At 48.2% G+C, this 27,198-nt stretch overlaps 1 protein-coding gene across 1 annotated transcript in view; it reads right to left on the reverse strand.

The window, feature by feature from the left end:
- LOC140482483 (1-phosphatidylinositol 4,5-bisphosphate phosphodiesterase delta-4-like) overlaps window positions 1-27,198 on the reverse strand; it is a 157,283-nt gene that overhangs the window by 44,408 nt on the left and 85,677 nt on the right. Inside the window, exons 4-9 of the mRNA XM_072580015.1 lie at window positions 26,060-26,288; window positions 24,930-25,059; window positions 20,721-20,955; window positions 18,170-18,371; window positions 8,507-8,651; window positions 6,889-7,041 (exon numbers count right to left, since the gene is read on the reverse strand). Of these exons, the coding sequence (XP_072436116.1) occupies window positions 6,889-7,041; window positions 8,507-8,651; window positions 18,170-18,371; window positions 20,721-20,955; window positions 24,930-25,059; window positions 26,060-26,288 (1,094 nt within the window). The remainder of the gene's footprint in view (window positions 1-6,888; window positions 7,042-8,506; window positions 8,652-18,169; window positions 18,372-20,720; window positions 20,956-24,929; window positions 25,060-26,059; window positions 26,289-27,198) is intronic.

Genomic DNA, 27,198 nt, shown 5'->3' on the forward strand with positions numbered 1-27,198 from the left:
CACCCACACCCTCACCCTCACCCTCACACACACCCTCACACACACCCTCACCCTCACACACACCCTCACAGACACCCATACCCTCACCCTCACCCTCACCCTCACACACACCCTCACACACACCCTCACAGACACCCATACCCTCACCCATTCCCTCACACACACCCTCACACACACCCTCACCCTCACACACACCCTCACAGACACCCATACCCTCACCCTCACCCTCACCCTCACCCTCACACACACCCTCACCCACACCCACGCACACACCCTCACATACACCCTCACACACACCCTCACACACACCCTCACACACACCCACACCCACACACACCCTCACCCATACCCTCACCCTCACACACAGCCTCACAGACACCCATACCCTCACCCTCACCCACACCCTCACCCTCACACACACCCACACCCTCACCCATACCCTCACCCTCACACACACCCACACCCTCACCCTCACCCTCACACACACCCACACCCTCACCCACACCCACACCCACACCCTCACCCACACCCACACCCTCACCCTCACACACACCCTCACACACACCCACACCCTCACCCTCACACACACCCTCATCCTCACCCTCACCCACACCCTCACCCTCACACACACCCACACCCTCACCCGCACACACACCCTCACACACACCCACACCCTCACCCTCACACACACCCTCATCCTCACCCTCACCCACACCCTCACACACACCCACACCCTCACCCGCACACACACCCTCATCCTCACCCTCACCCTCACCCTCACACACACCCACACCCTCACCCGCACACACACCCTCACACACACCCACACCCTCACCCTCACACACACCCTCATCCTCACCCTCACCCACATCCTCACCCTCACACACACCCTCACATACACCCACACCCTCACACACACCCACACCCATACCCTCACCCTCACACCCACACCCATACCCTCACCCTCACACACACCCTCACCCTCACACACACCCTCACCCTCACACACACCCTCACACACACCCTCACCCTCACCCTCACACACACCCTCACACACACCCTCACCCTCACCCTCACACACACCCTCACACACACCCTCACCCTCACACACACCCTCACCCTCACCCTCACACACACCCTCACCCTCACACACACCCTCACCCTCACCCACACCCTCACCCATACCCTCACCCTCACCCACACCCTCACTCACACCCTCACCCTCACCCACACCCTCACACACACCCACACCCTCACCCTCACCCACACCCTCACCTTCACCCTCACCGACACCCTCACCCACACCCTCACCCTCACCCTCACTCACCCCCTCACACACACCCTCACCCTCATCCACACCCTCCCCCTCCCACTCAGCCTTCCCCTCAGCCTCCCCCTCAGCCTCACCCACACCCTCACCCACACCATTACCCACACCCTCACACTCACCCTCACCCACACCCACACCCTGTCACCCACACCCTCACCCACACCCTCACCCTCTCCCACACCCTCTCCCTCACCCACACCCTCTCCATCACCCACACCCTCACCTTCACCCTCACCCATACTCTCATCCCTACCCTCACCTACACCCTCACCCTCATCCACACCGTCACCCACACCCTCACCCTCATCCCCACCCTCACCCATACCCTCATCCCCACCCTCACCCACATCCACACCCTCTCTGTCACCCACGCCCTAACCCACGCCCTCACCCTCACCCTTACCCTCACCCTCACCCACACCCTCACCCACACCCTCACCCACACCCTCACCCTCACCCACACCCTCACCCACACCCACGCCCTCACCCACACCCTCACCCACACCCACCCTCACCCACACCCTCACCCACACCCTCACCCACACCCTCACCATCACCCTCCCCCTCACCCACACGCCCCCTCACCCTCACCCACGCCCTCACCCACGCCCTCACCCACGTCCACACCCTCACCCACACCCTCACCCACACCCTCACCCTCACCCACACCCTCACCCACACCCACGCCCTCACCCACACCCTCACCCACACCCACCCTCACCCACACCCTCACCCACACCCTCACCCACACCCTCACCCACACCCTCACCATCACCCTCCCCCTCACCCACACGCCCCCTCACCCTCACCCACGCCCTCACCCACGCCCTCACCCACGTCCACACCCTCACCCTCACCCTCACCCTCTCCCACACCCTCTTCCAACCCCTCACCCTCTCCCTCCCCCACTCCCTATCCCTAATCCTGACCTTGTTCTTATATCTGTATTGAGTGGCTGGCTCAGCCAACCCAGAGGGTGGTTAAGAGCCAACCCCATCGCTGTGGGCCTGGAGTTACGTGTAGGCCAGACCAGATAAGGACAGCAGTGTCCTTCTCTGAAGGACATTAGTGACCTAGATGGATGTTTTCGACAGTGTCACGCTCACCATCACTGGGACTATCTTTCAGTTTCTGCATTAAATCCCACCAACCGTCTGGCTCCTACGTTTCAGCCCGACCTCTGGATTACACATCCCACTGCACCACTGTCTCCCCTCAGTTATGTCCCTTTGGTGTCACATCTTGTTTGGTTATTGCTCCTATGAAACACTTTGAGCTGAAGGCTCTATCTGAATGCAGGTTGTTGTGGGTCCCAGAGTTTAGCGTGGGTCTGCACTGAGCGATAGGGTTAGGAGAGGGGCTGCACTGGACACAAACACAGGGCAGGGGGGAGAAAGATTCCTCCTGGGTACTCACACTCGTTGGACACATTTAATATCAGAACATATTCTGAGGTAACTCCTGGACAAAGCCCTGGGGGTGGGGGTCAGTACCTTCACAATTACTCAACAAACTACATTGTTGTCTGTCAGGCCTTGCTGCCTGCAGATTAACTGCCAAATTTCCCGTGTTTACAATGGAATTGGATTAAATATTCTCTGGGTTGTGGAAGGTGCTATAGAAATGCAAGTCCTTTCTTTGTCTCTCGCCCTCAGACAGGATTAGATTAGATTCCCTACAGTGTGGAAACAGGCCCTTCGGCCCAACCAGTCCACACCGACCCTTCAAAGAGTAACCCACCCAGACCCATTTCCCTCTGACTAATGCACCTAACACTACGGGCAATTTAGCAATGGCCAATCCACCTGACCTGCACATCTTTGGACTGTGGGAGGAAACTGGAGCACCCGGAGGAAACCCACGCAGACACAGGGAGAATGTGCAAACTCCACACAGACTGGGATTGAACCTCCTAGGCTGGAATCGAACCGGGGACCCTGGTACTGTGAGGCAGCAGTGCTAACCGCTAAGCCATCGTGCTGCCCTTCGGTGCAACCCGTCCATGCGGACCAGATATCCCAATCTGACCCAGTCCCACCTGCCAGCACCTTGCACATATCCCTCCAAACCCTTCCTATTCATGTGCCCATCCAGATGCCTCTTAAATGTTGCAATTGTACCAGCCTCCACCACATCCTCTGGCAGCTCATTCCATACACGTACCATCCTCTGTGTGAAAAAGTTGTCCCTTGGGTCTCTTTTATATCATTCCCCTCTCACCCTAAAACTATGCCCTCTAGTTCTGGACTCCCCGACCCCAGGGAAAAGACCTTGATTTTTCCCCCTTCTTGACTGATCGAGAATCTATCCCTCTCAGCCTTAAATATAAACAAGGACTCTGTAGGGATTGGAACAAGGTCAGTCAGCTGCACCTCATAGAAAATGAGTTCCCTGATTGGACCGGATTAACAGCCCCAATCAGGGAGCCCTGGCTGACAGATTAAAACCACAAGTGTCAGAGATTCTGTTTGTTCTGGTACCTGACCCTGAATGGGACAGTAATAAAGTTAATTACTCTCCACTTCTAAAGAAAGGGAGTCTTGGCGATGGGATACCAGCCTCTGCGGAGTTATTTCAGTCTGTGCCCCCTCGGATCTCTGTGACAATGAACTCCAAAGACACTCAACCCCCTGAGAGAACTTCCTCCTTGTCCCTGTTTTAAATTGGCACCTTTTTATTCTGAGACTGTGCTGTCTGCTCCTGCCCTGAGTGTCTGTCCCCGCTGTCTGCAATACTGTCTCCACTCACTGTCCTAGTGCTCAAACTGTTATCCATCACATTGTTCACTTATTGCTTATTATTAATTCATTTATTCCCCTCCAGCTCTCTCTCACCCTCTCCTGATGAAACAAGTCAGAGGTTAATATGCTTTAATTGTTGAACAAATGCTAAACATTTACAAAGTGGTTGGAAAGCAGCACATTAGGACCAGCTAGGATAACAGGAAAGTAATCTGTTGTGATTTTTATCTTTTTAAGACCCCGATGGGACTTTATGAAAGGATCCTTCCCCTTCTGGGAGAGACTAGCCAGACTCAAAACATTATCTCTGTTTCTCTCTCTCTCTCTCTCTCCCCCCACAGGTATTGCCAGACTCGCTGAGTTTCTCCAACACTCTCTCTGTCAATGGATTGATGAACAAGGGAGTCAAAAAGTGTGGGGCTGGAAAAGCACAGCTGGTTCAGGCAGCATCCGAGGGGCAGGAGCATCAACGTTTTGGGTATAAGCTCCTCATCGGGAATGTGATGATGACGGCTGAGGAAATTATTCCTGATGAAGGGCTTATGCCCGAAACGTTGATGCTCCTGCTTCTCGGATGCTGCCTGAACCAGCTGTGCTTTTCCAGCACCACTCTAATCCACACTCTCACTCAGACTGACCCACACTCGCACACATTCACATACACTCTCTCACTCACACACACTCATCTTCACACAAGCACACTCATATACTCTCTCACACACACTTACACATAGTCACATTCACACTCATACAAGCACTCTCTTATTCTCATTTCCACTCAGTCTCATACACATTCACAATCACGTTTACTCACACTCACTCTTACACACATTCACAATCACTTTTATTCACACTCACTCTTACACAAACTCTCACACACATTCACAATTACGTTTACTCACATTCACTCTCACACTCACTCTCACACTCACTCACACACACATTCACAATCACTTTTACTCACACTCACTCTCACACTCGCTCTCTCACACATTCACAATCACTTTTATTCACACTCACTCTCACTCACTCTCACACACATTCACAATCACGTTTATTCACACTCACTCTCACACTCACTCTCACACTCTCTCACACACACTCTCACACACACACACATTCACAATCACTTTTACTCACACTCACTCTCTCACACATTCACAATCACTTTTACTCAAACACACTCTCACACTCGCTCTCACACACATTCACAATCACTTTTACTCACACTCACTCTCTCACACATTCACAATCACTTTTATTCACACACTCACACTCGCTCTCACACACATTCACAATCACGTGTACTCACACTCACTCTCACACTCGCTCTCACACATTCACAATCACTTTTACTCACACCCACTCTCACACTCATTCACAATCACGTTTACTCACACTCACACACATTCACAATCACTTTTATTCACACTCACTCTCACACACATTCACAATCACGTTTACTCACACTCACACGCATTCACAATCACTTTTATTCACACTCACTCTCACACATTCACAATCACTTTTATTCACACTCACTCTCACACACATTCACAATCACGTGTACTCACACTCACTCACACTCACTCTCACACATTCACAATCACTTTTACTCACACTCACTCTCACACACATTCACAATCACGTTTACTCACACTCACACACATTCACAATCACTTTTATTCACACTCACTCTCACACATTCACAATCAGTTTTATTCACACTCACTCTCACACTCACACACATTCACAATCACTTTTACTCACACACACTCACACTCGCTCTCACACACATTCACAATCACTTTTACACACACTCTCACACACATTCACAATCACGTTTACTCACACATACTCTCACATTCGCTCTCACACACATTCACAATCACTTTTACTCACTCTCACTCTCACACACATTCACAATCACGTGTACTCACACCCACTCTCACACTCATTCACAATCACGTTTACTCACACTCACACACATTCACAATCACTTTTATTCACACTCACTCTCACACACGTTCACAATCACGTTTACTCACTCTCACACATTCACAATCACTTTTATTCACACTCACTCTCACACTCACACACATTCACAATCACGTGTACTCACACTCACTCTCACACTCACTCTCACACATTCACAATCACTTTTCCTCACACTCACTCTCACACACATTCACAATCACGTTTACTCACACTCACACACATTCACAATCACTTTTATTCACACTCACTCTCACACATTCACAATCAGTTTTATTCACACTCACTCTCACACTCACACACATTCACAATCACTTTTACTCAAATTCACTCTCTCACACATTCACAATCACTTTTACTCACACACACTCACACTCGCTCTCACACACATTCACAATCACTTTTATTCACACTCACTCTCACACACATTCACAATCACTTTTACACACACTCTCACACACATTCACAATTACGTTTACTCACACATACTCTCACATTCGCTCTCACACACATTCACAATCACTTTTACTCACTCTCACACTCACTCTCACACTCACTCTCACACACATTCACAAACACGTTTACTCACACTCTCGCACACATTCACAATCACGTTTACTCACACTCACTCTCACACACATTCACAATCACTTTTACTCACACCCGCTCTCACACACATTCACAATCACATTTACTCACACCCACTCTCACACACAGCTGGTGTAGAATGGTGTATAACTCACTCCTGTGTCACTGATCAGACTGGGTCCAATGGGGCATTCCCGAATTTCCCTGCTGTCAGTTCCTGTTCCCAGGTCTTACCTCAGGAGATGGGAAGCGAGTTGGGACCTTCCCGTCGATGGTGCTTTTCACCAGTTTGTCTCCCAGGATGTTCTGCAGGTGATGAGCCATGACACTCTGCTGCTCAATGCTGCAGTGATTCTCGATCGATAGGATCACTGGGAAATCCGAGACCTGCCACCATCAACAGGCCGTCAATGAAGCTGCAAACAAACTGAAGCAAAACATTCCCAACCACATTCCCAATCCGGTGATGTGTGTGGGCGCTCCTCACCTCAACCTCAGCAGCAGGGAATCACCGATATCATAGAGACCAAGTATAATCAACCAATCACAGGATTCTTCCAGCACAGAAAGAGACCATTCAGCCCATTGTGTCAATGCTGGCTCTCCAAGTGAACATTAGAATTCAACTCTGGAGTTGGGGGTGGGGATGGGGGGAAGGTTTAGCCGTGAGAGAGTTTAGAACACATCATCTGAAAAGGGTGACCGAGCCAAACTCTAGTTTAACAACAAGGTTCTCATATTCATTGGCATTGCCACAGCTTCCAGGGCTATGGGTCAATAGGTGGGAAATGGATATGAGCTAGAACATCACGTTGAGGTTGAACAGGATATTAGTGAGGTCTCTTCTGGAAGACTGTGTCCAGTTCAGTTCTCCTTGTTATCAGAAGGATGTGATGAAGCTGGAGTGGATTCAGAAGGGATTTGCCGGGTATGGAGGGTTTGAGTTATAGGGAAAGGCTGGATAGACTGAGACTTTTGTCACTGGAGCGTTTGAGGTTGAAACATGGTCTTATAGAGTTTATAGAAATAATGAGGGGTATAGATAAAGTTAAGGACAGGTGGGTTTTCCCAGAATGGAGAATTTCAAGATTGGGGGCTTATTTTTAAGGTGAGAGAAGAGAGATTTTAAAAGGACATGGAGGCAACTTTTTTACATGAAGCGTGGCTCACGTATGGAATAAATTTCCTGAGGAAATGGTGGGTGTGGGTACAATTACAGTGTTTAAAAGGCATTCGATAAGTACATGAATAGGAAAGGTTTAGAGTGAAATGGGCTAGGAGCACGCAGGTGAGATAGTTTAGTGGCATAGACTGGATGGGCCGAAGGGTCTGTTTCCATGCTGTATGACTCTCTGACTGGTGTGGACAGGATGGGCCGAAGGGTCTGATTCCATGCTGTATGACCCTCTGACCGGTGTAACAGGATGGGCCGAAGGGTCTGTTTCCATGCTGTATGACTCTCTGACCGGTATGGACAGGATGGGCCGAAGGGTCTGATTCCATGCTGTATGACCCTCTGACCGGTGTGGACAGGATGGGCCGAAGGGTCTGTTTCCATGCTGTATGACTCTCTGACCGGTGTGGACAGGATGGGCCGAAGGGTCTGTTTCCATGCTATATGACTCTCTGACCAGTGTGGACAGGATGGGCCGAAGGGTCTGTTTCCATGCTATATGACTCTCTGACCGGTGTGGACAGGATGGGCCGAAGGGTCTGTTTCCATGCTATATGACTCTCTGACCGGTGTGGACAGGATGGGCCGAAGGGTCTGTTTCCATGCTGTATGACTCTCTGACCGGTGTGGACAGGATGGGCTGAAGGGCCTGGTCCACAAGTTTCCGCATGTACCTACCCGGAAGGCGTACTTGTTGATCACTGAGATGGCGTCTCTGAAGAGAATCTTGGAGGTGAGTGTGTGACCGTGATACACAACAGGTTCCAGGTTCGGACCATCCCAACAATCAAGCTCCACACAGCGACATCCCTTCTTCAGCGCTCTGAGGGGTGAGTGAGACTGGAAATCAGAGCACTCCCAACAGTACAACCGTGAGACCATGCTGGGGGGGTATTGGGTGTGGAGGGGGGTGCAGTGGAGGGGTAGTTTTGCTGAGGCCCGACATTCAACTATGAGATATTTGGGGCAGGTCATAGTGGCACGTTTTAAGGGAGCGTTGTCAGGAAGGAAAACTCCTGCTTTCCAAAGTAACCAGCTGGACACACATTCACAAGGTGATACACAAGAACTCCAAGAAGACAGGAAAATTGGAATATACTGACCATGTGAACATGCTTGTCCACCCAGAAGAGCTGTTAGGTGTTAAACTAAACACTGATCAATGATGTTGGGGATACCTGAATTTATAGGCACTGGCACAATTGAAAAGCAACTGTGTTAATGTCTTGTGTTTAATAAAATTTACCTTACAAACATTCCTTTCCAACTTATGTTGAATAATCCTATTTTGAACATGTTTATTCTACCAGTAAATTATTTTAAGTGCCTTGCTTCACAAAGTAAAATGGGCAGGTTCAGTGGTGGAGCAGAAGCACTTTTGACACAAATGTATTGTTTTGGCAATACATTTTAATATTGCTCTTGTCTTGTCTTCATCTTTAATGATTTCCCTGTCAATCTGCTGAGCAGTTCACAGAGGAATATTTGTTAACCTAACGCAGACACAGGTTGGAAAGAATCAAGTCGTGGAAATCGCTCTTTGCAAAATGTGGTATTGGAGTTTAATCTAAAAACACACTGGTAAGCTTTCTGATTGGATCCTTGCTGGCCATAAGAATAGTTACTCACCTTTTTAAGGTAGTTATTAAACAGTTAGATATTTAGGTAGTTATCAAAAGGTTAGGTAGTTAGCTAGTTATTAAACAGTTGAGGCCTCTCAAGGCAGAAACAATAGATGTGGATCTGCTTCATCAAGGGCATAGTGACTGGTACACACCTCATCAAGGACATGGTGACTGGTACACACCTCATCAAGGACATGGTGACTGGTACACATCAAGGGCATAGTGACTGGTACACACCTCATCAAGGACATGGTGACTGGTACACACCTCATCAAGGACATGGTGACTGGTACACATCAAGGGCATGGTGACTGGTACACATCTCATAAGGGCATAGAGACTGGTACACATCATCAAGGACTTGGTGACTGGTACACATCTCATCAAGGACGTGGTGACTGGTACACATCTCATCAAGGACGTGGTGACTGGTACACATCTCATCAAGGACATAGTGACTGGTACACACCTCAACAAGGACATAGTGACTGGTACACACCTCAACAAGGACATAGTGACTGGTACACACCTCATCAAGGACATAGTGACTGGTACACACCTCAACAAGGACATAGTGACTGGTACACACCTCAACAAGGACATAGTGACTGGTACACACCTCATCAAGGACATGGTGACTGGCACATCATCAAGGACATAGTGACTGGTACACACCTCAACAAGGACATAGTGACTGGTACACACCTCATCAAGGACATAGTGACTGGTACACACCTCAACAAGGACATAGTGACTGGTACACACCTCATCAAGGACATAGTGACTGGTACACACCTCAACAAGGACATAGTGACTGGTACACACCTCAACAAGGACATAGTGACTGGTACACACCTCATCAAGGACATAGTGACTGGTACACACCTCAACAAGGACATAGTGACTGGTACACACCTCATCAAGGACATAGTGACTGGTACACACCTCAACAAGGACATAGTGACTGGTACACACCTCATCAAGGACATAGTGACTGGTACACACCTCATTAAGTTGTTGAATGTAGTGTTACCATTCCCAGATCATGACAAGGTTACTGTACCATTCCCAGTCCCACACTAGTTCCTGCAGTACATCTGCCGGAAGCTGCTTAGCTTAGAAGTCATCACAACATATTTCCATTACCTGGCAACAAATAAGCCCTCTCACACATGTCACAGTCTCCTCATCAGTTATATAATTTATATTTGTCAACCATGTGGGATGGATCTTTAAGCAGCTTGTGACAAGGTAGTCACTTATTGTTCTACGTGTGACAAGTACAAACTTTATCATGGACTTACCTCAGGTTTTACCAGGAGATACATCTGTATCTACAGGAAAAGAACTTTGCCAGTTCATTTCCCAAATGTTCCACTATTTTGTTCAATCATGCTGGATCTTTTACGTTTTTAGCTTCCATATCATTGGTATCCCTACCTAACAAAAATCCACTGTTCATACATTTGAATTGACCTTTTGTTAACCGTATTTTGGGAGTGTGTGTAGACCATATTTAAATAGTCAAGCTAACGGTGTGGCGTTATTGGGATGGTAAGCATAAAATCCATGTTTATAGCTTGTCAAGTAAAAGGGCTGAGAGAGACATCTCTTGTTGAGGAGCTTTTCTTAGATTCCTTGAATTTGTTCAGGAAACAGGTTTCTATTCATGTGAAGCTACAGAAACAGAACATTTCAGTTAAAATTCTCAAAGGAGAAACAAATTGTTAAATCTCCAGATCAGTGGCTTTGATCTTTGTGTCATCATTGTCACCTGGAACAGTGCCAGAGGACTGGACGCTAGCAAATGTTGTTCATTTGTTTAAGAAGGGGAGTCGAGACAGCTCTGGTAATTATAGGCCAGTGAGCCTTACTTCGATTGTGGGTAAGGTGTTTGAAAAGGTTATAAGAGATAGGATTTATAGTCATCTGAAAAGGAATAATTTGATTAGGGATAGTCAACATGGTTTTGTGGAGGGTAGGTCGTGCTTCACTAACCTTATTGAGTTCTTCGAGAAGGTGACAAAACACATGGATGAGGGTAAAGTGGTTGATCTATATGGACTTCAGTAAGGTGTTGGATAAGATTCCACACGGTGGGCTATTGGACAAAATACAGAGATTTGGGATTGAAGGTGATTTAGCGGTTTGGATCAGAAATTGGCGAGCTGAAAGAAGACAGAGGGTAATGGTTGATGGGAAATATTCATCCTGGAGTTCAGTTACCAGTGGTGTGCCGCAAGGACCTGTTTTGGGGCTACTGCTATTTATCATTTTTATAAATAATCTGGAGATAGGCATAGAAGGATGGGTTAGTCAATTTGAGGATGACACTAAGGTAGGCAGAGTTGTGGATAGTACCAAAGAATGTTGTGGGTTACAGAGGAGTATAGATAAGATGCAGAGCTGGGCTGAGAAGTGGCAAATGGAGTTTAATGTGGAAAAGTGTGAGGTAGTTCACTTTGGAAGAAGTAACATGAATGCAGAGTACTGGGCTAATGGTAAGATTCTTGATAGTGTAGATGAGCAGAAAGATCTCAGCGTCCTGGTGCATAAATCCCTGAAAGTTGCCACCCAGGTTGATAGGGTTGTTAAGAAGGCACACGGTGTGTTGCCGTTTATTGTAGGGAGATTGAGTTTCAGAGCCATGAGGTCATGCTTCAGCTGTACAAGACACTGGTGCGGCCGCACCTGGAGTATTGCGTACAGTTCTGGTCACTGCATTATAGGAAGGATGTGGAAGCTTTGAAAAGGGTTCAGAGGAGATTTACTGGGATTTGCCTGGTATGGGGTCTTTCTGGAAAAAAGGCTGAAGGAACTGAGGCTGTTTTCATTCGAGAGAAGACGGTTGAGAGGTGACTTAATCGAGCCGTATAAGATAATCTGAGGGTTAGATAGGGTGGGCAGGGAGAGCCATTTTCCTCGGAAGGTGATGGCTAACATGAGGGGGTTTAAATTGAGGGGTGATAGATTTAGGACAGACATTCGGGGTAGATGAGGGTAGAGCAGTTGATGTGATGTACATGGACTTCAGTAAAGCCTTTGATAAGATTCCACATGGTAGGCTGTTGGAGAAAATACAGAGGCATGGGATTGAGGGTGATTTAGCAGTTTGGATTAGAAACTGGCTTTCTGAAAGAAGGCAGCGAGTGGTGGTTGATGGAAAATATTCAGCCTGGAGTCCGGTTACTAGTGGTGTGCCACAAGGATCTGTTTTGGGATCACCGCTGTTTGTCATTTTTATAAATGACTTAGACGCAGGCATAGGTGGATGGATTAGTAAATTTGCAGATGACACTAAAGTCAGTGGAGTAGTGGACAGTGTGGAAGAATGTTACAGTTTGCAGGGGGACTTGGATAAACTGCAGAATTGGGGCTGAGAGGTGGCAAATGGAGTTCAATGCAGCTAAATGTGAGGTGATTCACTTTGTGAAGAATAACAGGAAGGCAGAGTACTGGGTCAATAGAAAGATTCTTGGCAGTGTGGATGTGCAGAGGGATCTTGGAGACCATGTACATCGATCCCTGAAAGTTGCCACCCAGGTGGATAGTGCTGTTAAGAAGGCATGCGGTGGGTTAGGTTTCATTGGTAGAGGGATTGAGTTCTGGAACCGCAATATCATGCTGCAACTATACAAAACACTGCTGCGGCCACACTTGGAATATTGTGTACAGTTCTGGTCCCCATATTTCGGGAAGGATGTGAAAGCATTGGAAAAGGTGCAGAGGAGATTTACCAGGATGTTGCCTAGTCTGGAGGGAAGGTCTTATGAGGAGAGGCTGAGAGACTTGGCTCTGTTCTCATTGGAAAGAAGAAGGATAAGGGGGGATTTGATAGAGACATATAAGATGATCAGAGGATTAGATAGGGGAGACAGTGAAAGACTTTTTCCTAGGATGATGATGCCAGCGTGTACGAGGGGGTATAACTACAAATTGAGGGCTGATAGATTTAAGTCAAATGTCAGAGGCAGGTACTTTACTCAGAGAGTGGTAAGGGTGTGGAATGCCCTACCTGCCAATGTAGTCAACTCAACCACATTAGGGAGATTGAAACAATCCTTGGATAAGCACAACAATGATTTTTGGATAGTGTAGGGGGAATGAGCTGAGAATAGTTCACAGGTCAGCGCAACATCGAGGGCCGAAGGGCCTGTTCTGTGCTGTATTATTTTATGTTCCATGCTCTATGTTCTATGTAATATCTTTACTCAGTGTAGTAGGGGCATCAGTAGAGTGTCCTGATGAGGGTAAGTTGAAAAGCTGTGACAAGGTGAGTCTTCCTTCAGCATTATACAAGGTCTGTCCGACCAAACAATTGAGGGAGTGGTGGGGAAGTGATGGGATATTTTGTAGGGAAAGGTAGAGAGGAGCGAGTGGAACACTGGGAAGGTCGGTGAAAGCACAGAGGCTGAGGGAGAGTAGAGGTCACAGCAGTGTCAGGTGTTCAGACCCTGGAGGACAGAGCCTGCAACAGTGGTAGGCTCGCTGACACTAAGGGCATTTAAATGGGCATTGGACATACATACGGATAATAATGGAATAGTGTCGATTAGATGGGCATCAGATTAATTTCACAGGTCAGCGCAACATTGAGGGCCTCTGCGCTGTAACGTTCTATGTTCTATGAGAGCTGGAGAGGTTTAAGGAAGGAATTGCAGAGTTATGGTCCAGATAGTATAAGGAATACTGAAGGGAGTGAATTTGTGTGAGAGATGGGAGAAAGAGAGACAGAGATGGGCTTTTGTTTGGGGGGTGGGGGGGAGGGGTGTGGGGGGGGGGGGGTGCAGGAGGAAGCACAGAGCTCTTAGAGGTGTCTGGGCGTGAGGGAGATTACAGAAATATACACGCTTAAACACACAGACTAACAGATTCAAGAACAGCTTCTTCCCTGCCATTATCAGACTTCTGATTGGCCCCTCAAATTTTAAATTTAATGTTGATCCCACTCCCTGTGCACCTTCTCTGTAGCTATAACAATGTGTTCCTCGCTCTGTTCTATTACTCTAATGCACTTTGTATGGTATGATCTGCCTGTACTGCACACAAAACAACATTTTTCACTGTCCCTAGGTACATGTGACAATAATAAAACGAATCAAATAGGAAGGGATTGGAAAAGACGAACATCAGTTTAAAAGTCAAGGTGATAGCAGACTGGGAATTAAAGCTGGTCCATGGTCACAGGGACATGCCGTGGGTTAGAATATAGACAGCCCAAGGCAGGCCATGACTACGCTAAGTCCCGCCTATTTACTGCTACATCTGTCAGTTTGGTCTAATCCTGCTCACAATGCAATCTCCTGTACCCTGGGGAGACCAAGCACAAACTGAGCAGCCACATAGCTGTGCCCCTCCCCTCAGACCCACAAGTATGACTCTGACTGTCCAGTTGCTTCTCGTTTTAATACACCATCTTGCTCCCACGTTGCAATTTCCATCACGGAACCTGCTGCTGTGTTCTGGGTGAAGCCGAGTGCAAACTGGATGAACAACATCTCAATATCCGCACAGGCGCTTTCCAGTCTTCACTCTTCAACACAGAGTTAACCAGCTTCTCAGCATGTTCTCTGTCCTCCAGGGTCTGAACACCTGACACTGCTGTGACCTCTACTCTCCCTCAGCCTCTGTGCTTTCACCGACCTTCCCAGTGTTCCACTCGCTCCTCCCTACCTTTCCCTACAAAATATCCCATCACTTCCCCACCACTCCCTCAATTGCTTGGTCAGACAGACCTTGTATAATGCTGAAGGAAGACTCACCTTGTCACAGCTTTTCAACTTACCCTCATCAGGACACTCTACAAGAATACCAATTCAAAAGGAAAACCAAAGGTTATAGTGTGAGGGAGGAGAGTACTGATTGTTTATATTTGTTCTTTATACCAATCAAAAAACAAAGCACAATACAGCACAGGAACAGTCCCTTCAGCCCTCCAAGCCTGCACTGACACATTTTGCCCTTCTGTACTAAAACTATCTTCACTTACAGGATCCCTATCCCTCTATTCCCTTCCTATTTCTGTATCCGTCCAGGTGCTTCTTGAATGCTGCTATTGTGTCTGCTCCCACCCCCCTCCTCTAACAGCGTGCTCCAGGCACTCACCACCCTTTGTGTGATAAACCTGCCTCGCATATCTCTTTTAAACTTCCCCCATCCCTCTGCACCTTGAACCTGTGCCCCTGAGTAATTGACCCCTCCACCCTGGGAAAAAGCCTCATACTTCACATTCTATCCTTGCCATTCACAATCTTATAAACTTCTATCAGGTCACTCCTCAATCTCCTGTGTTCCAGTAAAAACAAACCACAGTCTATCCAACCTATCTTCATCGCTAAAATCCCCCAGACCAGGCAACATCCTGATAAGCCTTTTCTGTACCCTCCCCCAAAGCATCCACATCCTTCTGATAGTGTGATGACCAGAACAGGACACAATATTCCAAGTGTGGCCTCACTAACGTTCTATAAAGCTGCAACATAATTTATCTATCCTTATACTCAATACCCCTGCCAATGAAGGTAAGCATGCCATGAACCTTTTTACTACCTTACCTACCTGTGCTGCCCCCTTCAGTGATCTGTGAACCTGCAGACCCAGATCTCTCTGCATATCAATCCTCCTGAGGGTTCTGCCATTCACTGTACTTGACTTTCCAAAATGCACCACCTCACATTTGTCCAGTTTTAACTCCATCTGCCATTTTTCTGCCCATGCTTCCAACTGATCTATATCCTGCTGTATTCTCTGACAATCCTCCTAATTATCCACAACTCAACCATCTTTGTATCATCCACAAACTTACTAATTAGACCAGCTACCTTTGCCTCCAAATCATTTATGTAGACCACAAATAGCAGAGGTTCCCAGCACTGATCCCTGAGGAACACCACTAGTTACAAACCTCCATTCTGAAAAGCATCCTTCCACCGCTACCCTGTCTCCTATGACTAAGCCAGTTCTGTATCCAATTTGCCAGCTCACCCTGATACCATGTGACTTCACCTTTCATACCAGTCTGCCATGACGGACCTTGTCAAAGGCTTTACTGAAGTCCATGTAGACAACATCAACCACTTTTCCCTCATCAATCATCTTTGTCACCTCCTCAAAAAACTTGATCAAGTTAGGGAGACACAACCTCCCCCTCACAAAACCATGCTGTCTATCGTTAATAAGTCCATTTTCTTCTGAACATGCATTTATCTTGTTTATGAGAATCTTTTCCAACAACTTCCCTCCCACTGGTGTGAGGCTCTCAGGCCTGTAATATCATGGATTACCCCTACTGCCCTTCTTGGGCAATGGTACAACATTGCCTATTCTCCAGTCCTCTGGGCCCTTACCTGTGGCCAAAGAGGATACAAAGATGTCTGTCAATGCTCCAGCAATTTGTTCTCTTGCCTCGCTCAATATTCTAGGATAGATTCCATCAAGGCCTGGGGACTTATCTACCTCAATACTTTTTAAGATGCACAACACCTCTTCCTTTTTAATAGCAACTTGTCTTGGCAATTTGACACTCCCTTTTCCTGAGATCTTTCTCCACCAATACCTTCTTTTTGGTGAATACTGACACAAAGTATTCATTTAGGACCCTCACCTACCTCTTCTGGCTCCACATATAGATTCCCTCCTTTGTCCTTGAGTGGCCAACCCTTTCCCTGGCTACCCTCTTGCTTTATATATACGTACAAAAGGCCTTGGGATTCTCCTTAATCCTGTTTGCGAATGATTTTTCATGACTCCTTTTAGTCCTTCCAATTCCTTGTTTAAGTTCTTTCCTACTTTCCTTGTATATTTCAAGGGCTTCATCAGTTCCCATCTTCCTAGATCTTATGTATACTTCCTTTTTCTTTCGGCCAAGGTCATAACATCCCTGGTCATTCAAGGTTCACATAATTTGCCACATCTATCCTTCATTCTCACAGGAACATGCCTCCGCTGAACTCTTACCAACTGCCATCTGAAATACTCCTGCACTTCCAATGTACACTCAAACAGTTGCCTCCAATCAAGATTCTGCCTAATATTGTTATTGTTCGCCTTCTTCCAACTGAACACCTTTACCTGAGGATTGCTATAATGCCTATCTCTGAGCCCCTTAAAACTCACAGTATTATGATCACTACTTCAGAAATGCTCCACCATTGAGACTTCACCCACCTGGCCAGGCTCATTTCCCAAAGCCAGGCCCCTTCCCTACTTGGACTGTTTACATACTGTGTCAAAAAACCCTCCTGAATGGTCCTTAGCAAATTCTGCCCCATTCAATCCCCTAGTACGAAGTGAGTCCCAGTCAATATAGGGGAAGTTAAGATCATCCACCACTACAACCTTGCTTGTTTTTACATCCTTTGTATGTGGCATATGGAATCTGGAGAGAGAGAGAGAGAGGAAGAGAGAAAAAGAATCAACTTTCCACCAATCAGCACTCTCCTCCCTTGCAGTATAAGGTTTGGTTTCCCCCTGAGTTGGTATTCTTGAGAAGTGTCGTGATGAGTGCGAGATGCAAACTTCCAACAAGATCTATCTTTTCTTGCAAAACTTTTCTCATTCTTCAGTTCTGAAGAAGAGTCAGACTGGACTTGAAACATTAACCCTGTTTCTCTCTCCACGGACACTGCCAGACCTGCTAAGTTTCTCCAGCACTTTCCATTTAAGTTATTTCCGATCTCTAGCGTACGCCTTTGCATTGGTGAAGCCATGTTCATACCTGATGTAGCCCTCCACGCTGCTGTGTCCACACAGCTGGTCCTCCATCAGGTATGTGTTGTGAGATGAGGAGATGAAGTAATGGCAGAGAGGTTGTGACATATCCTGATACAGAGCTTCATGTTCAAGGTTAAAGATGGAGCCATCAGGAGAGCACAGGTACATGAGGAATCCGTCTAATGTCATAGCGTGGAGGTTCCTGGCTGAAAAGATATCAAAGAGAAAGAGAGAACAGCAATTATTACACCCTTTGACTCACTTGCAAACATGGCATGCCAATCTGAACTCAGAGCTCACCCTGTGCTCAATAGCACAGTGCTCCATCAGCGCTGGGTTCAAATCCTGGCCAGTTTACATGGAGAGGAACTCACTGACATTGCAGACAGTTCTGAGAAGGTTCACTCCACTGATTCCAGGACTGATGGGATTCTTGTTTGAGAGGAGGATGTGTGGCCCCTTAACTCAGTGGTTAGCACTGCTGCCTCACAGCACCACAGACCCCCATTCGATTCCAGCCTCGGGTGACTGTCTGTGTGGAGTTTGCACATTCTCCCCGTGCCTGCGTGGATTTCCTCCGGGTGCTCCAGTTTCCTCCCACAGTCCAAAGATGTGCGGGTTAGGGTGGATTGACCATGGGAAATTGGCCATAGTGTCCAGGTACATGCAGGCTAGGTGGGTTAGCCACGAGGGTTGCAGGGATAGGGTAGGAGGTGGAGGTGGGGGTCTGGGTGGGAAGCTCTTTGGAGGGTTGGCGTGGACTCGATGGGCCGAATGGCCTGCCTCCACATTGTAGGGATTCTATTCTAAGTTGGGATAAAGGGAGCTTTTTCAGCATGGCAACCTGCAACCAGTGAGAGGCACAGGGATCAGACTGGGACTGCCATTACTTACAACCTGGATTAATGTAAGGTTGCAGGTGGGTGGGTAAGTAGTGAGGGTGTCACAGAGAGTCCGGGTGAGGGCGTCACAGAGAGTCCGATGAGGGCGTCACAGAGAGTCTGGGTGAGGGCGTCACAGAGAGTCTGGGTGAGGGTGTCACAGAGAGTCTGGGTGAGGGTGTCACAGAGAGTCCGGGTGAGGGCGTCAAAGAGAGTCTGGGTGAGGGCGTCACAGAGAGTCCGATGAGGGCGTCACAGAGAGTCCGGTGAGGGCGTCACAGAGAGTCTGGGTGAGGGCGTCACAGAGAGTCCGGTGAGGGGTGAAAATTGGCAGATAGAATGTAATGGGTTTTTTTATTCACTCATGGGATAGGAGTTCTTACTACCCGTCCCGAGCTGCACTTGAACGAGAGCCTTGCTAGGCTATTTCAGAGTCAGCCATGTTGCCGTGGGTCTGGAGTCACATGGAGGCCAGACCAGGTGAGGATGGCAGTTTCCTTCCCTGAAGGACATTAGTGACCCAGATGGGTTTTTCCAACAATTAACAATGGATTCATGGTCCTCATTAGATTCTTTATTCCAGATTCTTAATGAATTCAAATTCCACCATTTGCCGTGGAGGGATTCGAACCCGGGTCCCCAGAACCTTAGCTCAGTTTCTAGATTAATACCATTAAGCCATTGCTTCCCCTCATGGGGAATGTGAGGTTATGCACTTTGGCAGGAAGAATAGAGGAGCTGAATATTGTTTAAATGGAGAAAGACTGCAGGAAGCTACATTACAGAGGGATTTGTGAATCCTCATACACAAATCGCAAAAAAACTAAAGTCCATGAACAGTGAGTAACAGGAAAGGTAAATGGAATGCTAATCTTTATTTCAAAGGGAGTGGGGAAAAAGGAGGGAGATTTAGCTATGAACATGCAAGTCACCAGTCAGACCACAGGTGCTGGTTTGGACTGGGGGGACTGGGGGGAGCAAAGATGAAGGGGTGAAATATAAGGGGGTGGGTTGCGCTTCGGCGGGTCGGTGTGGACTTGTTGGGCCGAAGGGCCTGTTTCCATACTGTAAGTAATCCAAAAAAAAACTAAAGCCAGCAGTCACATGACACCAGGTTATAGTCCAACAGGTTTATTTGGAATCATAAGTTTTCAGAGCACTGCCCCTTCACATGTTCACGTTACCTGATGATGGGGCAGTGCTCTGAAAGTTTGTGATTTCAAATAAATCTGTTGGACTATAACCTGGTGTCATGTGACGTCTGACTCAGGCCACAGCTAGAATAATGTGGCCAGGTTTGGGCTCCTTATCTAAGGAATGATAGACTGGCATTGGAGGCAGTCCAGAGAGAGTTCACTGGGAGCTGATCCCAGGGATAGAGGGACAGTTTTTTGAGGAGAGTTTGAGAAGGTTGGTCCTGTATTCATTGGAGTTTAGGAGAATGAGAGGTGACCTTATTTGAAAGATACAAGATTGAGGTGGTAGGGGTGTGGGGGGGAGTGATTGGAATTGACGGGATGAGAGCTGAGATGATGTTGCTCCCTCGATTGGGAATCGAGAGTTGGTGAAGATGGAGAGAGGGGATCCGGTGCCTTCACTCAGAGGATGTGGTCACCCTGGATTATTGTCCCGGTGTACGATGGGATGTTTGCCCCCTCTCCCCAGCTCCCATACCTGTCTCCGACGGTTCATATCTGGCAATTAGATCCATGGCAAATGTCTCCAAATTCTGCACTTGCTCGAGTTGCTCGTACTTCAGAAAATCTACAAACTCCAGGAGGGTCAGCTTCTTCCTGTCCTTGGAGAATTCGTTGAAGAGTCGGCGAATGTCATCGCGCTGAGTCAGAGCTTTATAAAACAAAACAAACTCGTCGCCCTCCAGTGTTCCTGAGTGTGACCTGTCGGCCATCTGGAGGGACAAAGAACTCAGAGAAGCACATTGACACTGGAGACCCCCCCCCCCCTCCCCCCCTCAATCCCACCCTGTTTTCTGGGGAAGGCTGGGGGATTATTGGCTGTGCCTCTGCACTCACATCCCTCGATACATTTCACCCGGCCTCAGTTTCTCAGATACCTCCTCCTTGTCAATTTTAAAACTGTGTCCTGAGTGAGTTCTCTCCTCAACCCTGGCCATCTCCCTCTTTGTAGAGACAGATGCAAAGTTTTCGTTTAACATGTTTGGATGGCACCGGGGTTCAGCGGTTAGCGCTGCTGCCTCACAGTGTCAGGGACCCAGATTTGATTTCTATCTCAGCCAACCCTCTGTGTGGAGTTTGCATATTCTCCCCGTGTTTGCGTGAGTTAACTCCAGATGCTCTGGTTTCTCCCACAGTCTAAAGGTGTGCAGGTTAGGTGAATTTGCCGTGCTAAATTGCCCATAGTGTTCAGGAATGCGTACGTTAGGTTCAATAGTCAGGGTAAATGTAGAGTAATAGGGAATGGGTCTGGGTGGGATATTCTTCAGCGGGTCGATGTGGACTTGCAGGGCTGAAGGGCCTGTTTCCACACTGTCGGGATTCTATTCTATTCTATTGTACTTTCAGAAGTCACACAACACCACGTTATAGTCCGGCAGGAGTAGCGCTTCGAGAGCTTGTATTTTCAAATAAACCTGTCGTACTATATCCTGGTGTTATGTGATTTCTGACTTTGTCCACTCCCAGTCCCACACTGGCACCTCCACATTGTTTAACACCTCAGCCTCTGGGTATAAATCTCCCTTTTCCCACTCTGTATGTACCTGTCGATGGCTTCACGATTCTCTTGTGTGTGTTAGCTGATGGTTTCTCTTCATAATCCCTCTTTGTTTCTTCTGTTTGCTTTCTCACTCTGCGACCACCGCCCCCCCCCCCCTCAGATATATCTGCATTCAGCTTGCTTCTCTCTCTTGTATTTTCTACCTGACACCTGTCATAAACACACTTTCTTTCTTGTTTGACTCTTTCTATCACCGCTGTCGTCCAGGGAAGTCTGGATTTGTTTAACCTACCTTTCCTTACCGAGGGAATGTATCTTGGGTATAACCACTTTGGAGACAGCCCATTGTTTGCCCACAACCTTTAGCTCCAATCTGCATGACCCAGTTCTGTCTCAATGAAGTCAGCACTCCCCCCGTTAATTACTCTTATAATGATCATGGTCTCGGAATTGCTCCCACGCAGACCCTTCAACTACTTGGCTCACCTCATTCCCGAGAACCAAGTCTCACGGGGTCTCCATTCTGTTTGGATTGGACATACATGGGGGTGGCACAGTGGCTCAGTGGTTAACACTGCTGCCTCACAGCACCAGGGACACGGGTTCAATTCCTGCCTCAGGCAACTGTCTGTGGAGTTTGCACATTCTCCCCACGTCTGTGTGGGTTTCCTCCCACAATCCAAAGCTGTGCAGGTTAAGGTGGAGTGGCCATGGGAAATTGTCCAAGGATGTGCAGACTGGGTTGGATACCCATGGGAAATGCAGGGATAGGTTAGGGTGCGCTGCTCTTCAGGGGGCCAGAATGGACTCGATGGGTGAAATGGCCTGCTTCCACACTGTATGGATTCTATGGTACACTGTTGTATGAAATTCTCAAACACAATTAAATGAACCCTTGCTCCTTACACTGCCAGTATCTCAGTCTATATTCAGATAATTAATGACCTTCATTTAAACCACTCTATAATTTCTCTACTTCTCTGTAATGTCCTTCCCAACATTTAATGGTCTATAGACTATGTCATGTAATGTAATCATGCCCTTTCTGTTCTGTAGCTCTATCAAATCAATTCTGTTTTTAACCCTCTGAAATGTCCTCTATCTCTAGAGCTGCAATACTCTCCTGACCAACACTGCCTCCCTGTCATAGCTTTACAGAACTGCTTGTATCCAGGAAGATTTAACACTCTGCTCTGTCTTCCTTAGTCAGCAGTTTGTTATAACCACAACACAATAATCCGGGAGAAAGTGAGGACGGCAGATGCTGGAGATCAGAGTCGGGAGAGGAGTGCTGGAAAAGCACAGCAGGACAGGCAGCATCCGAGGAGCAGGAGAATCGACATCTCAGACAGGAGTCCTTCACCAGAAAAGCCCACCTCTGTCTCTCTTTCTCTCTCCTTTCCTAACTAACAGATAACTTATCGCAAAAAAACCCCAAAGACCTGCAGATAGTGGAGATCTGGACATTCCCATCTTCTGCTTTCCCAGCCAGTTACCGTGCCAGCTTCTTGCTGCACTCAAGGAATCCCTATGGAAACAGGCCATTCAGCCCTTCGAGTCCACAGCTACCCAACCAAATCCACCCCCATGCCGTGTAACCCTGCATTTCCCATGGCTTACCCACTCACCCTGAACACGATGGGCAATTTCCCATGGCTTACCCACTCACCCTGAACACGATGGGCAATTTCCCATGGCTTACCCACTCACCCTGAACACGATGGGCAATTTCCCATGGCTTACCCACTCACCCTGAACACGATGAGCAATTTCCCATGGCCAAACCACCTTAACCTGTACATTTATTTGGACCATACGAGGAAACCGGAGCACCCAGAAGATTCCGTGCAGAGAACGTGTAAACTTCACACAGCCAGTCGCCCGAGGGTGGAATCGAACCCAGGTCCTTGGTGCTGTGAGGTAGCAATGCTAACCACTGAGCCAATATACTGCATTCCTCTGAGGAAGCATTACCCTCACCAATAACCAGAACAACAAAAGCAATTCACTAAGACTAACTCTAACCCTCTAACTCAGGGGACCCCTGCACCCCCTCCCTCTCTTGGACTGCCTGGAGATACCCATTCCCCTATTCTGCAGTGTGACACCTCCCTGAACATACTGCCCATGTGAAACTCTGCCCCACTGCGACACAACATTTTCCAACCAATCTCACTTTCTGCTGAACCTGTGTCACGTGAAATGTTTTTTTTTTCTGAAATTCACAGGAGGTGGTCATCACTTAATGCCCGGAGGGCAGTTGGGGGGCAACTGCATTGCTGTGGGTCTGGAGTCATGTGTGGAGTCACACTGTCTCCGAGGACAGGGATAGCCGGGGTGGGGGGGGGTGGTTAGACCAGCTAAACATAGTAGATTTCCTTCCCTGAAGGACATTAGTGAACTCATCAGGGCTTTTCCCCAGCAATTGGCAGAAGTTCCATAGTTATTGTCAATCTCAGTTTTACACTGAATTCAACAGGAAGGGACTGCCTGTAACAGTACAGGACTCGCCAACTTGATGGGCATTTCAATGGGCATTGGATAAACATATAGATGGAAATGGAATAGTGTAGGTTAGATGGGCTTCAGATTGGTTTCACAGGTTTGTGTAACATCTGTGGAAGTCTTTCCCACAGAGGGTGGTCGAGGCTGGGTCATTAAAGCAGATTTAAGGCAGAGACAGTCAGAGTTTTTAACCAGGAAGGGGGGGGGGGTTCAAAGATCTTGGGGGGAAAAGGCAGGAAAGTGGAGTTGAGGATGATCAGGTGGCCGTGGAATGGTGAAGCATACTCGATGGGTCGAATGGCCTACTTCTGTTCTTCCACCTCTTTAGCCTTATTGTGGCAGCTCAGTAACAGCCTGTTGTGGGGGTGACAGTGAACAGAGCAGGTCTTCGGGAAGGACATTAATTCCCCTAGGAAGGACACGGAGGGAGATTGATCAGAACAGGATGAGGGGTGAGGGGGCCCAGGGAATGTGGAGAGACGGGAGAAGCTGGGGTTACCTTCCTCAGAGCAGGGAGGGTTCAGCACCGATTTAATGAAAAACATCAGGGGAATGATATGAATTGGACAGCTCTGTTAAAGAGCCAGTATACACACGATGGGACAAATGGCCTCCCTGTGTACTACACCATCGCTTAACCTATGGACTCTGCAGAGAGTGGGATTAGGAGGAAGGACCCACCTTAAAGAGCCTCAGGGAGTGGTCCTCATTCATATTGACGTTCATCATCTTCAACAGAAGCCGCACCTCCTTAAAGTTCATGCACCCATCTTTATCTTTATCGGCTTTATGGAACCAATCACTGATCCACGTCAGAGAGTTAGGGAAAGGAAACACAGAGCCTTCTGCAACATACTGACTACACAGGGTTAGGTACAGAGTAAAACTTCCTCTACACTGTCCCCATCAAACACTCCCAGGTCAGGGACAGCACGGGGTTAGATATAGAGTAAAGCTCCCTCTACACTGTCCCCATCAAACACTCCCGGGTCAGGGACAGCACGGGGTTAGATACAGAGTAAAGATCCCTCTACACTGTCCCCCATCAAACACTCCCAGGACAGGGACAGCATGGGGTTAGATACAGAGTAAAGATCCCTCTACACTGTCCCCCATCAAACACTCCCAGGACAGGGACAGCATGGGGTTAGATACAGAGTAAAGATCCCTCTACACTGTCCCCTATCAAACACTCCCAGGACAGGGACAGCACAGGGTTAGGTACAGAGTAAAGCTCTCTCTACACTCTCCCCATCAAACACTCCCAGGACAGGGACAGCACAGGGTTAGATACAGAGTAAAGCTCTCTCTACACTCTCCCCATCAAACACTCCCAGGACAGGGATAGCACAGGGTTAGATACAGAGTAAAGCTCTCTCTACACTCTCCCCATCAAACACTCCCAGGTCAGGGACAGCACGGAGTTAGATATAGAGTAAATCTCTCTACACTGTCCCCCCATCAAACCCTCCCAGGACAGGGACAGCATGGGGTTAGATACAGAGAAAAGCTCCCTATACACTGTCCCCCAACAAACACTCCCAGGACAGGGACAACACGGGGTTAGATACTGAGTAAAGCTCCCTCTACACTGTCCCCATCAACCACTCCCAGGATAGGGACAGCACGGGGTTAGATCCCATGTATCTAGCTGGGTTAGCGCTGATACTGTGTCCTGTGTGGTTCCTACTGAAAATGTTCAATGGGAACATTGAAACCTTCATCTCTGACACCCCACTCACCAAACTTCACCACTCCCCTCCCCAGACGACGCTCATTAACAGTAAGTTGATTTTATTGAAGAAGGATATTGGTCGAGTTTCTCCTTCTGGTCCATGTTTTTGACATTCTCGATGAGTTTGCGGATTCCCTGGATCCAGTGATCCGCCTCCTGGGCAGAGTCAGCCACCAGATCCAGGTTTGCTCGTCTTCCCCGGAAAACCACGGTGAAACAACGGTCAGCTGTGAACTCATCAGCAATACTCTGCAGGATCTCGGACTGGTGACCCTCACGCACGGCCTCAATGTCACTGATCGAGACTGGGAGGGGGGGGAGGGAATAGAGAGAAATTACTCCATCACTCAACAATGTCCAGCTCAGATGCCTGGAGGAAGAACGCCTCATCTTCCGCCTTGGAACACTTCAACCCCAGGGCTTCAATGTGGACTTCAACAGCTTCCTCATTTCCCCTTCCCCCACCTCACCCCAGTTCCAAACTTCCAGCTCAGCACTGTCCCCATGACCTGTCCTACCTGCCTATCTTCTTTTCCACCTATCCACTCCACCCTCTCCTCCTTGACCTATCACCTTCATCCCCTCCCCCACTCACCCATTGTACTCTATGCTACTCTCTCCCCACTCCCACCCTCCTCTAGCTTATCTCTCCACGCTTCAGGCTCACTGCCTTTATTCCTGATGAAGGGCTTTTGCCCAAAACGTCGATTTTGAAGCTACTTGGATGCTGCCTGAACTGCTGTGCTCTTCCAGCACCACGAATCCAGAATCTGGTTTCCAGCATCTGCAGTCATTGTTTTTACCTCAATGTCCAGCTCAGAGTCAACCCACTCAGAGAAACCCAGGGAGTTCACACCCTGACTCATACAGACATTATCGACTGCCCCATATCCCAGTCACAGACACGATACTGGGCTATCTCCCCTCGCTCATTGTCTCACCCTCATTGTCTCCCCTCCCTCACTGTCTCCCCCCCTCACTGTCTCCCCCTCACTGTCTCTCCCTTCCCTCACTGTCTCCCCACCCTCACTGTCTCCCATCCTCACTGTCTCCCCACCCTCACTGTCTCCTCTTCCCTCACTATCTCCCTCTCACTGTCTCCCCTCCCTCATTGTCTCCCCCCTCACTGTCTCCCCCTTCCCTCACTGTCTCCCCACCCTCACTGTCTCCCCCTCACTGTCTCCCCCTCACTGTCTCCCCACCCTCACTGTCTCC

The sequence above is a fragment of the Chiloscyllium punctatum genome, chromosome 10 (assembly GCF_047496795.1).
Source record: "Chiloscyllium punctatum isolate Juve2018m chromosome 10, sChiPun1.3, whole genome shotgun sequence".
NCBI classification, from domain to species: Eukaryota; Metazoa; Chordata; class Chondrichthyes; order Orectolobiformes; family Hemiscylliidae; genus Chiloscyllium; species Chiloscyllium punctatum.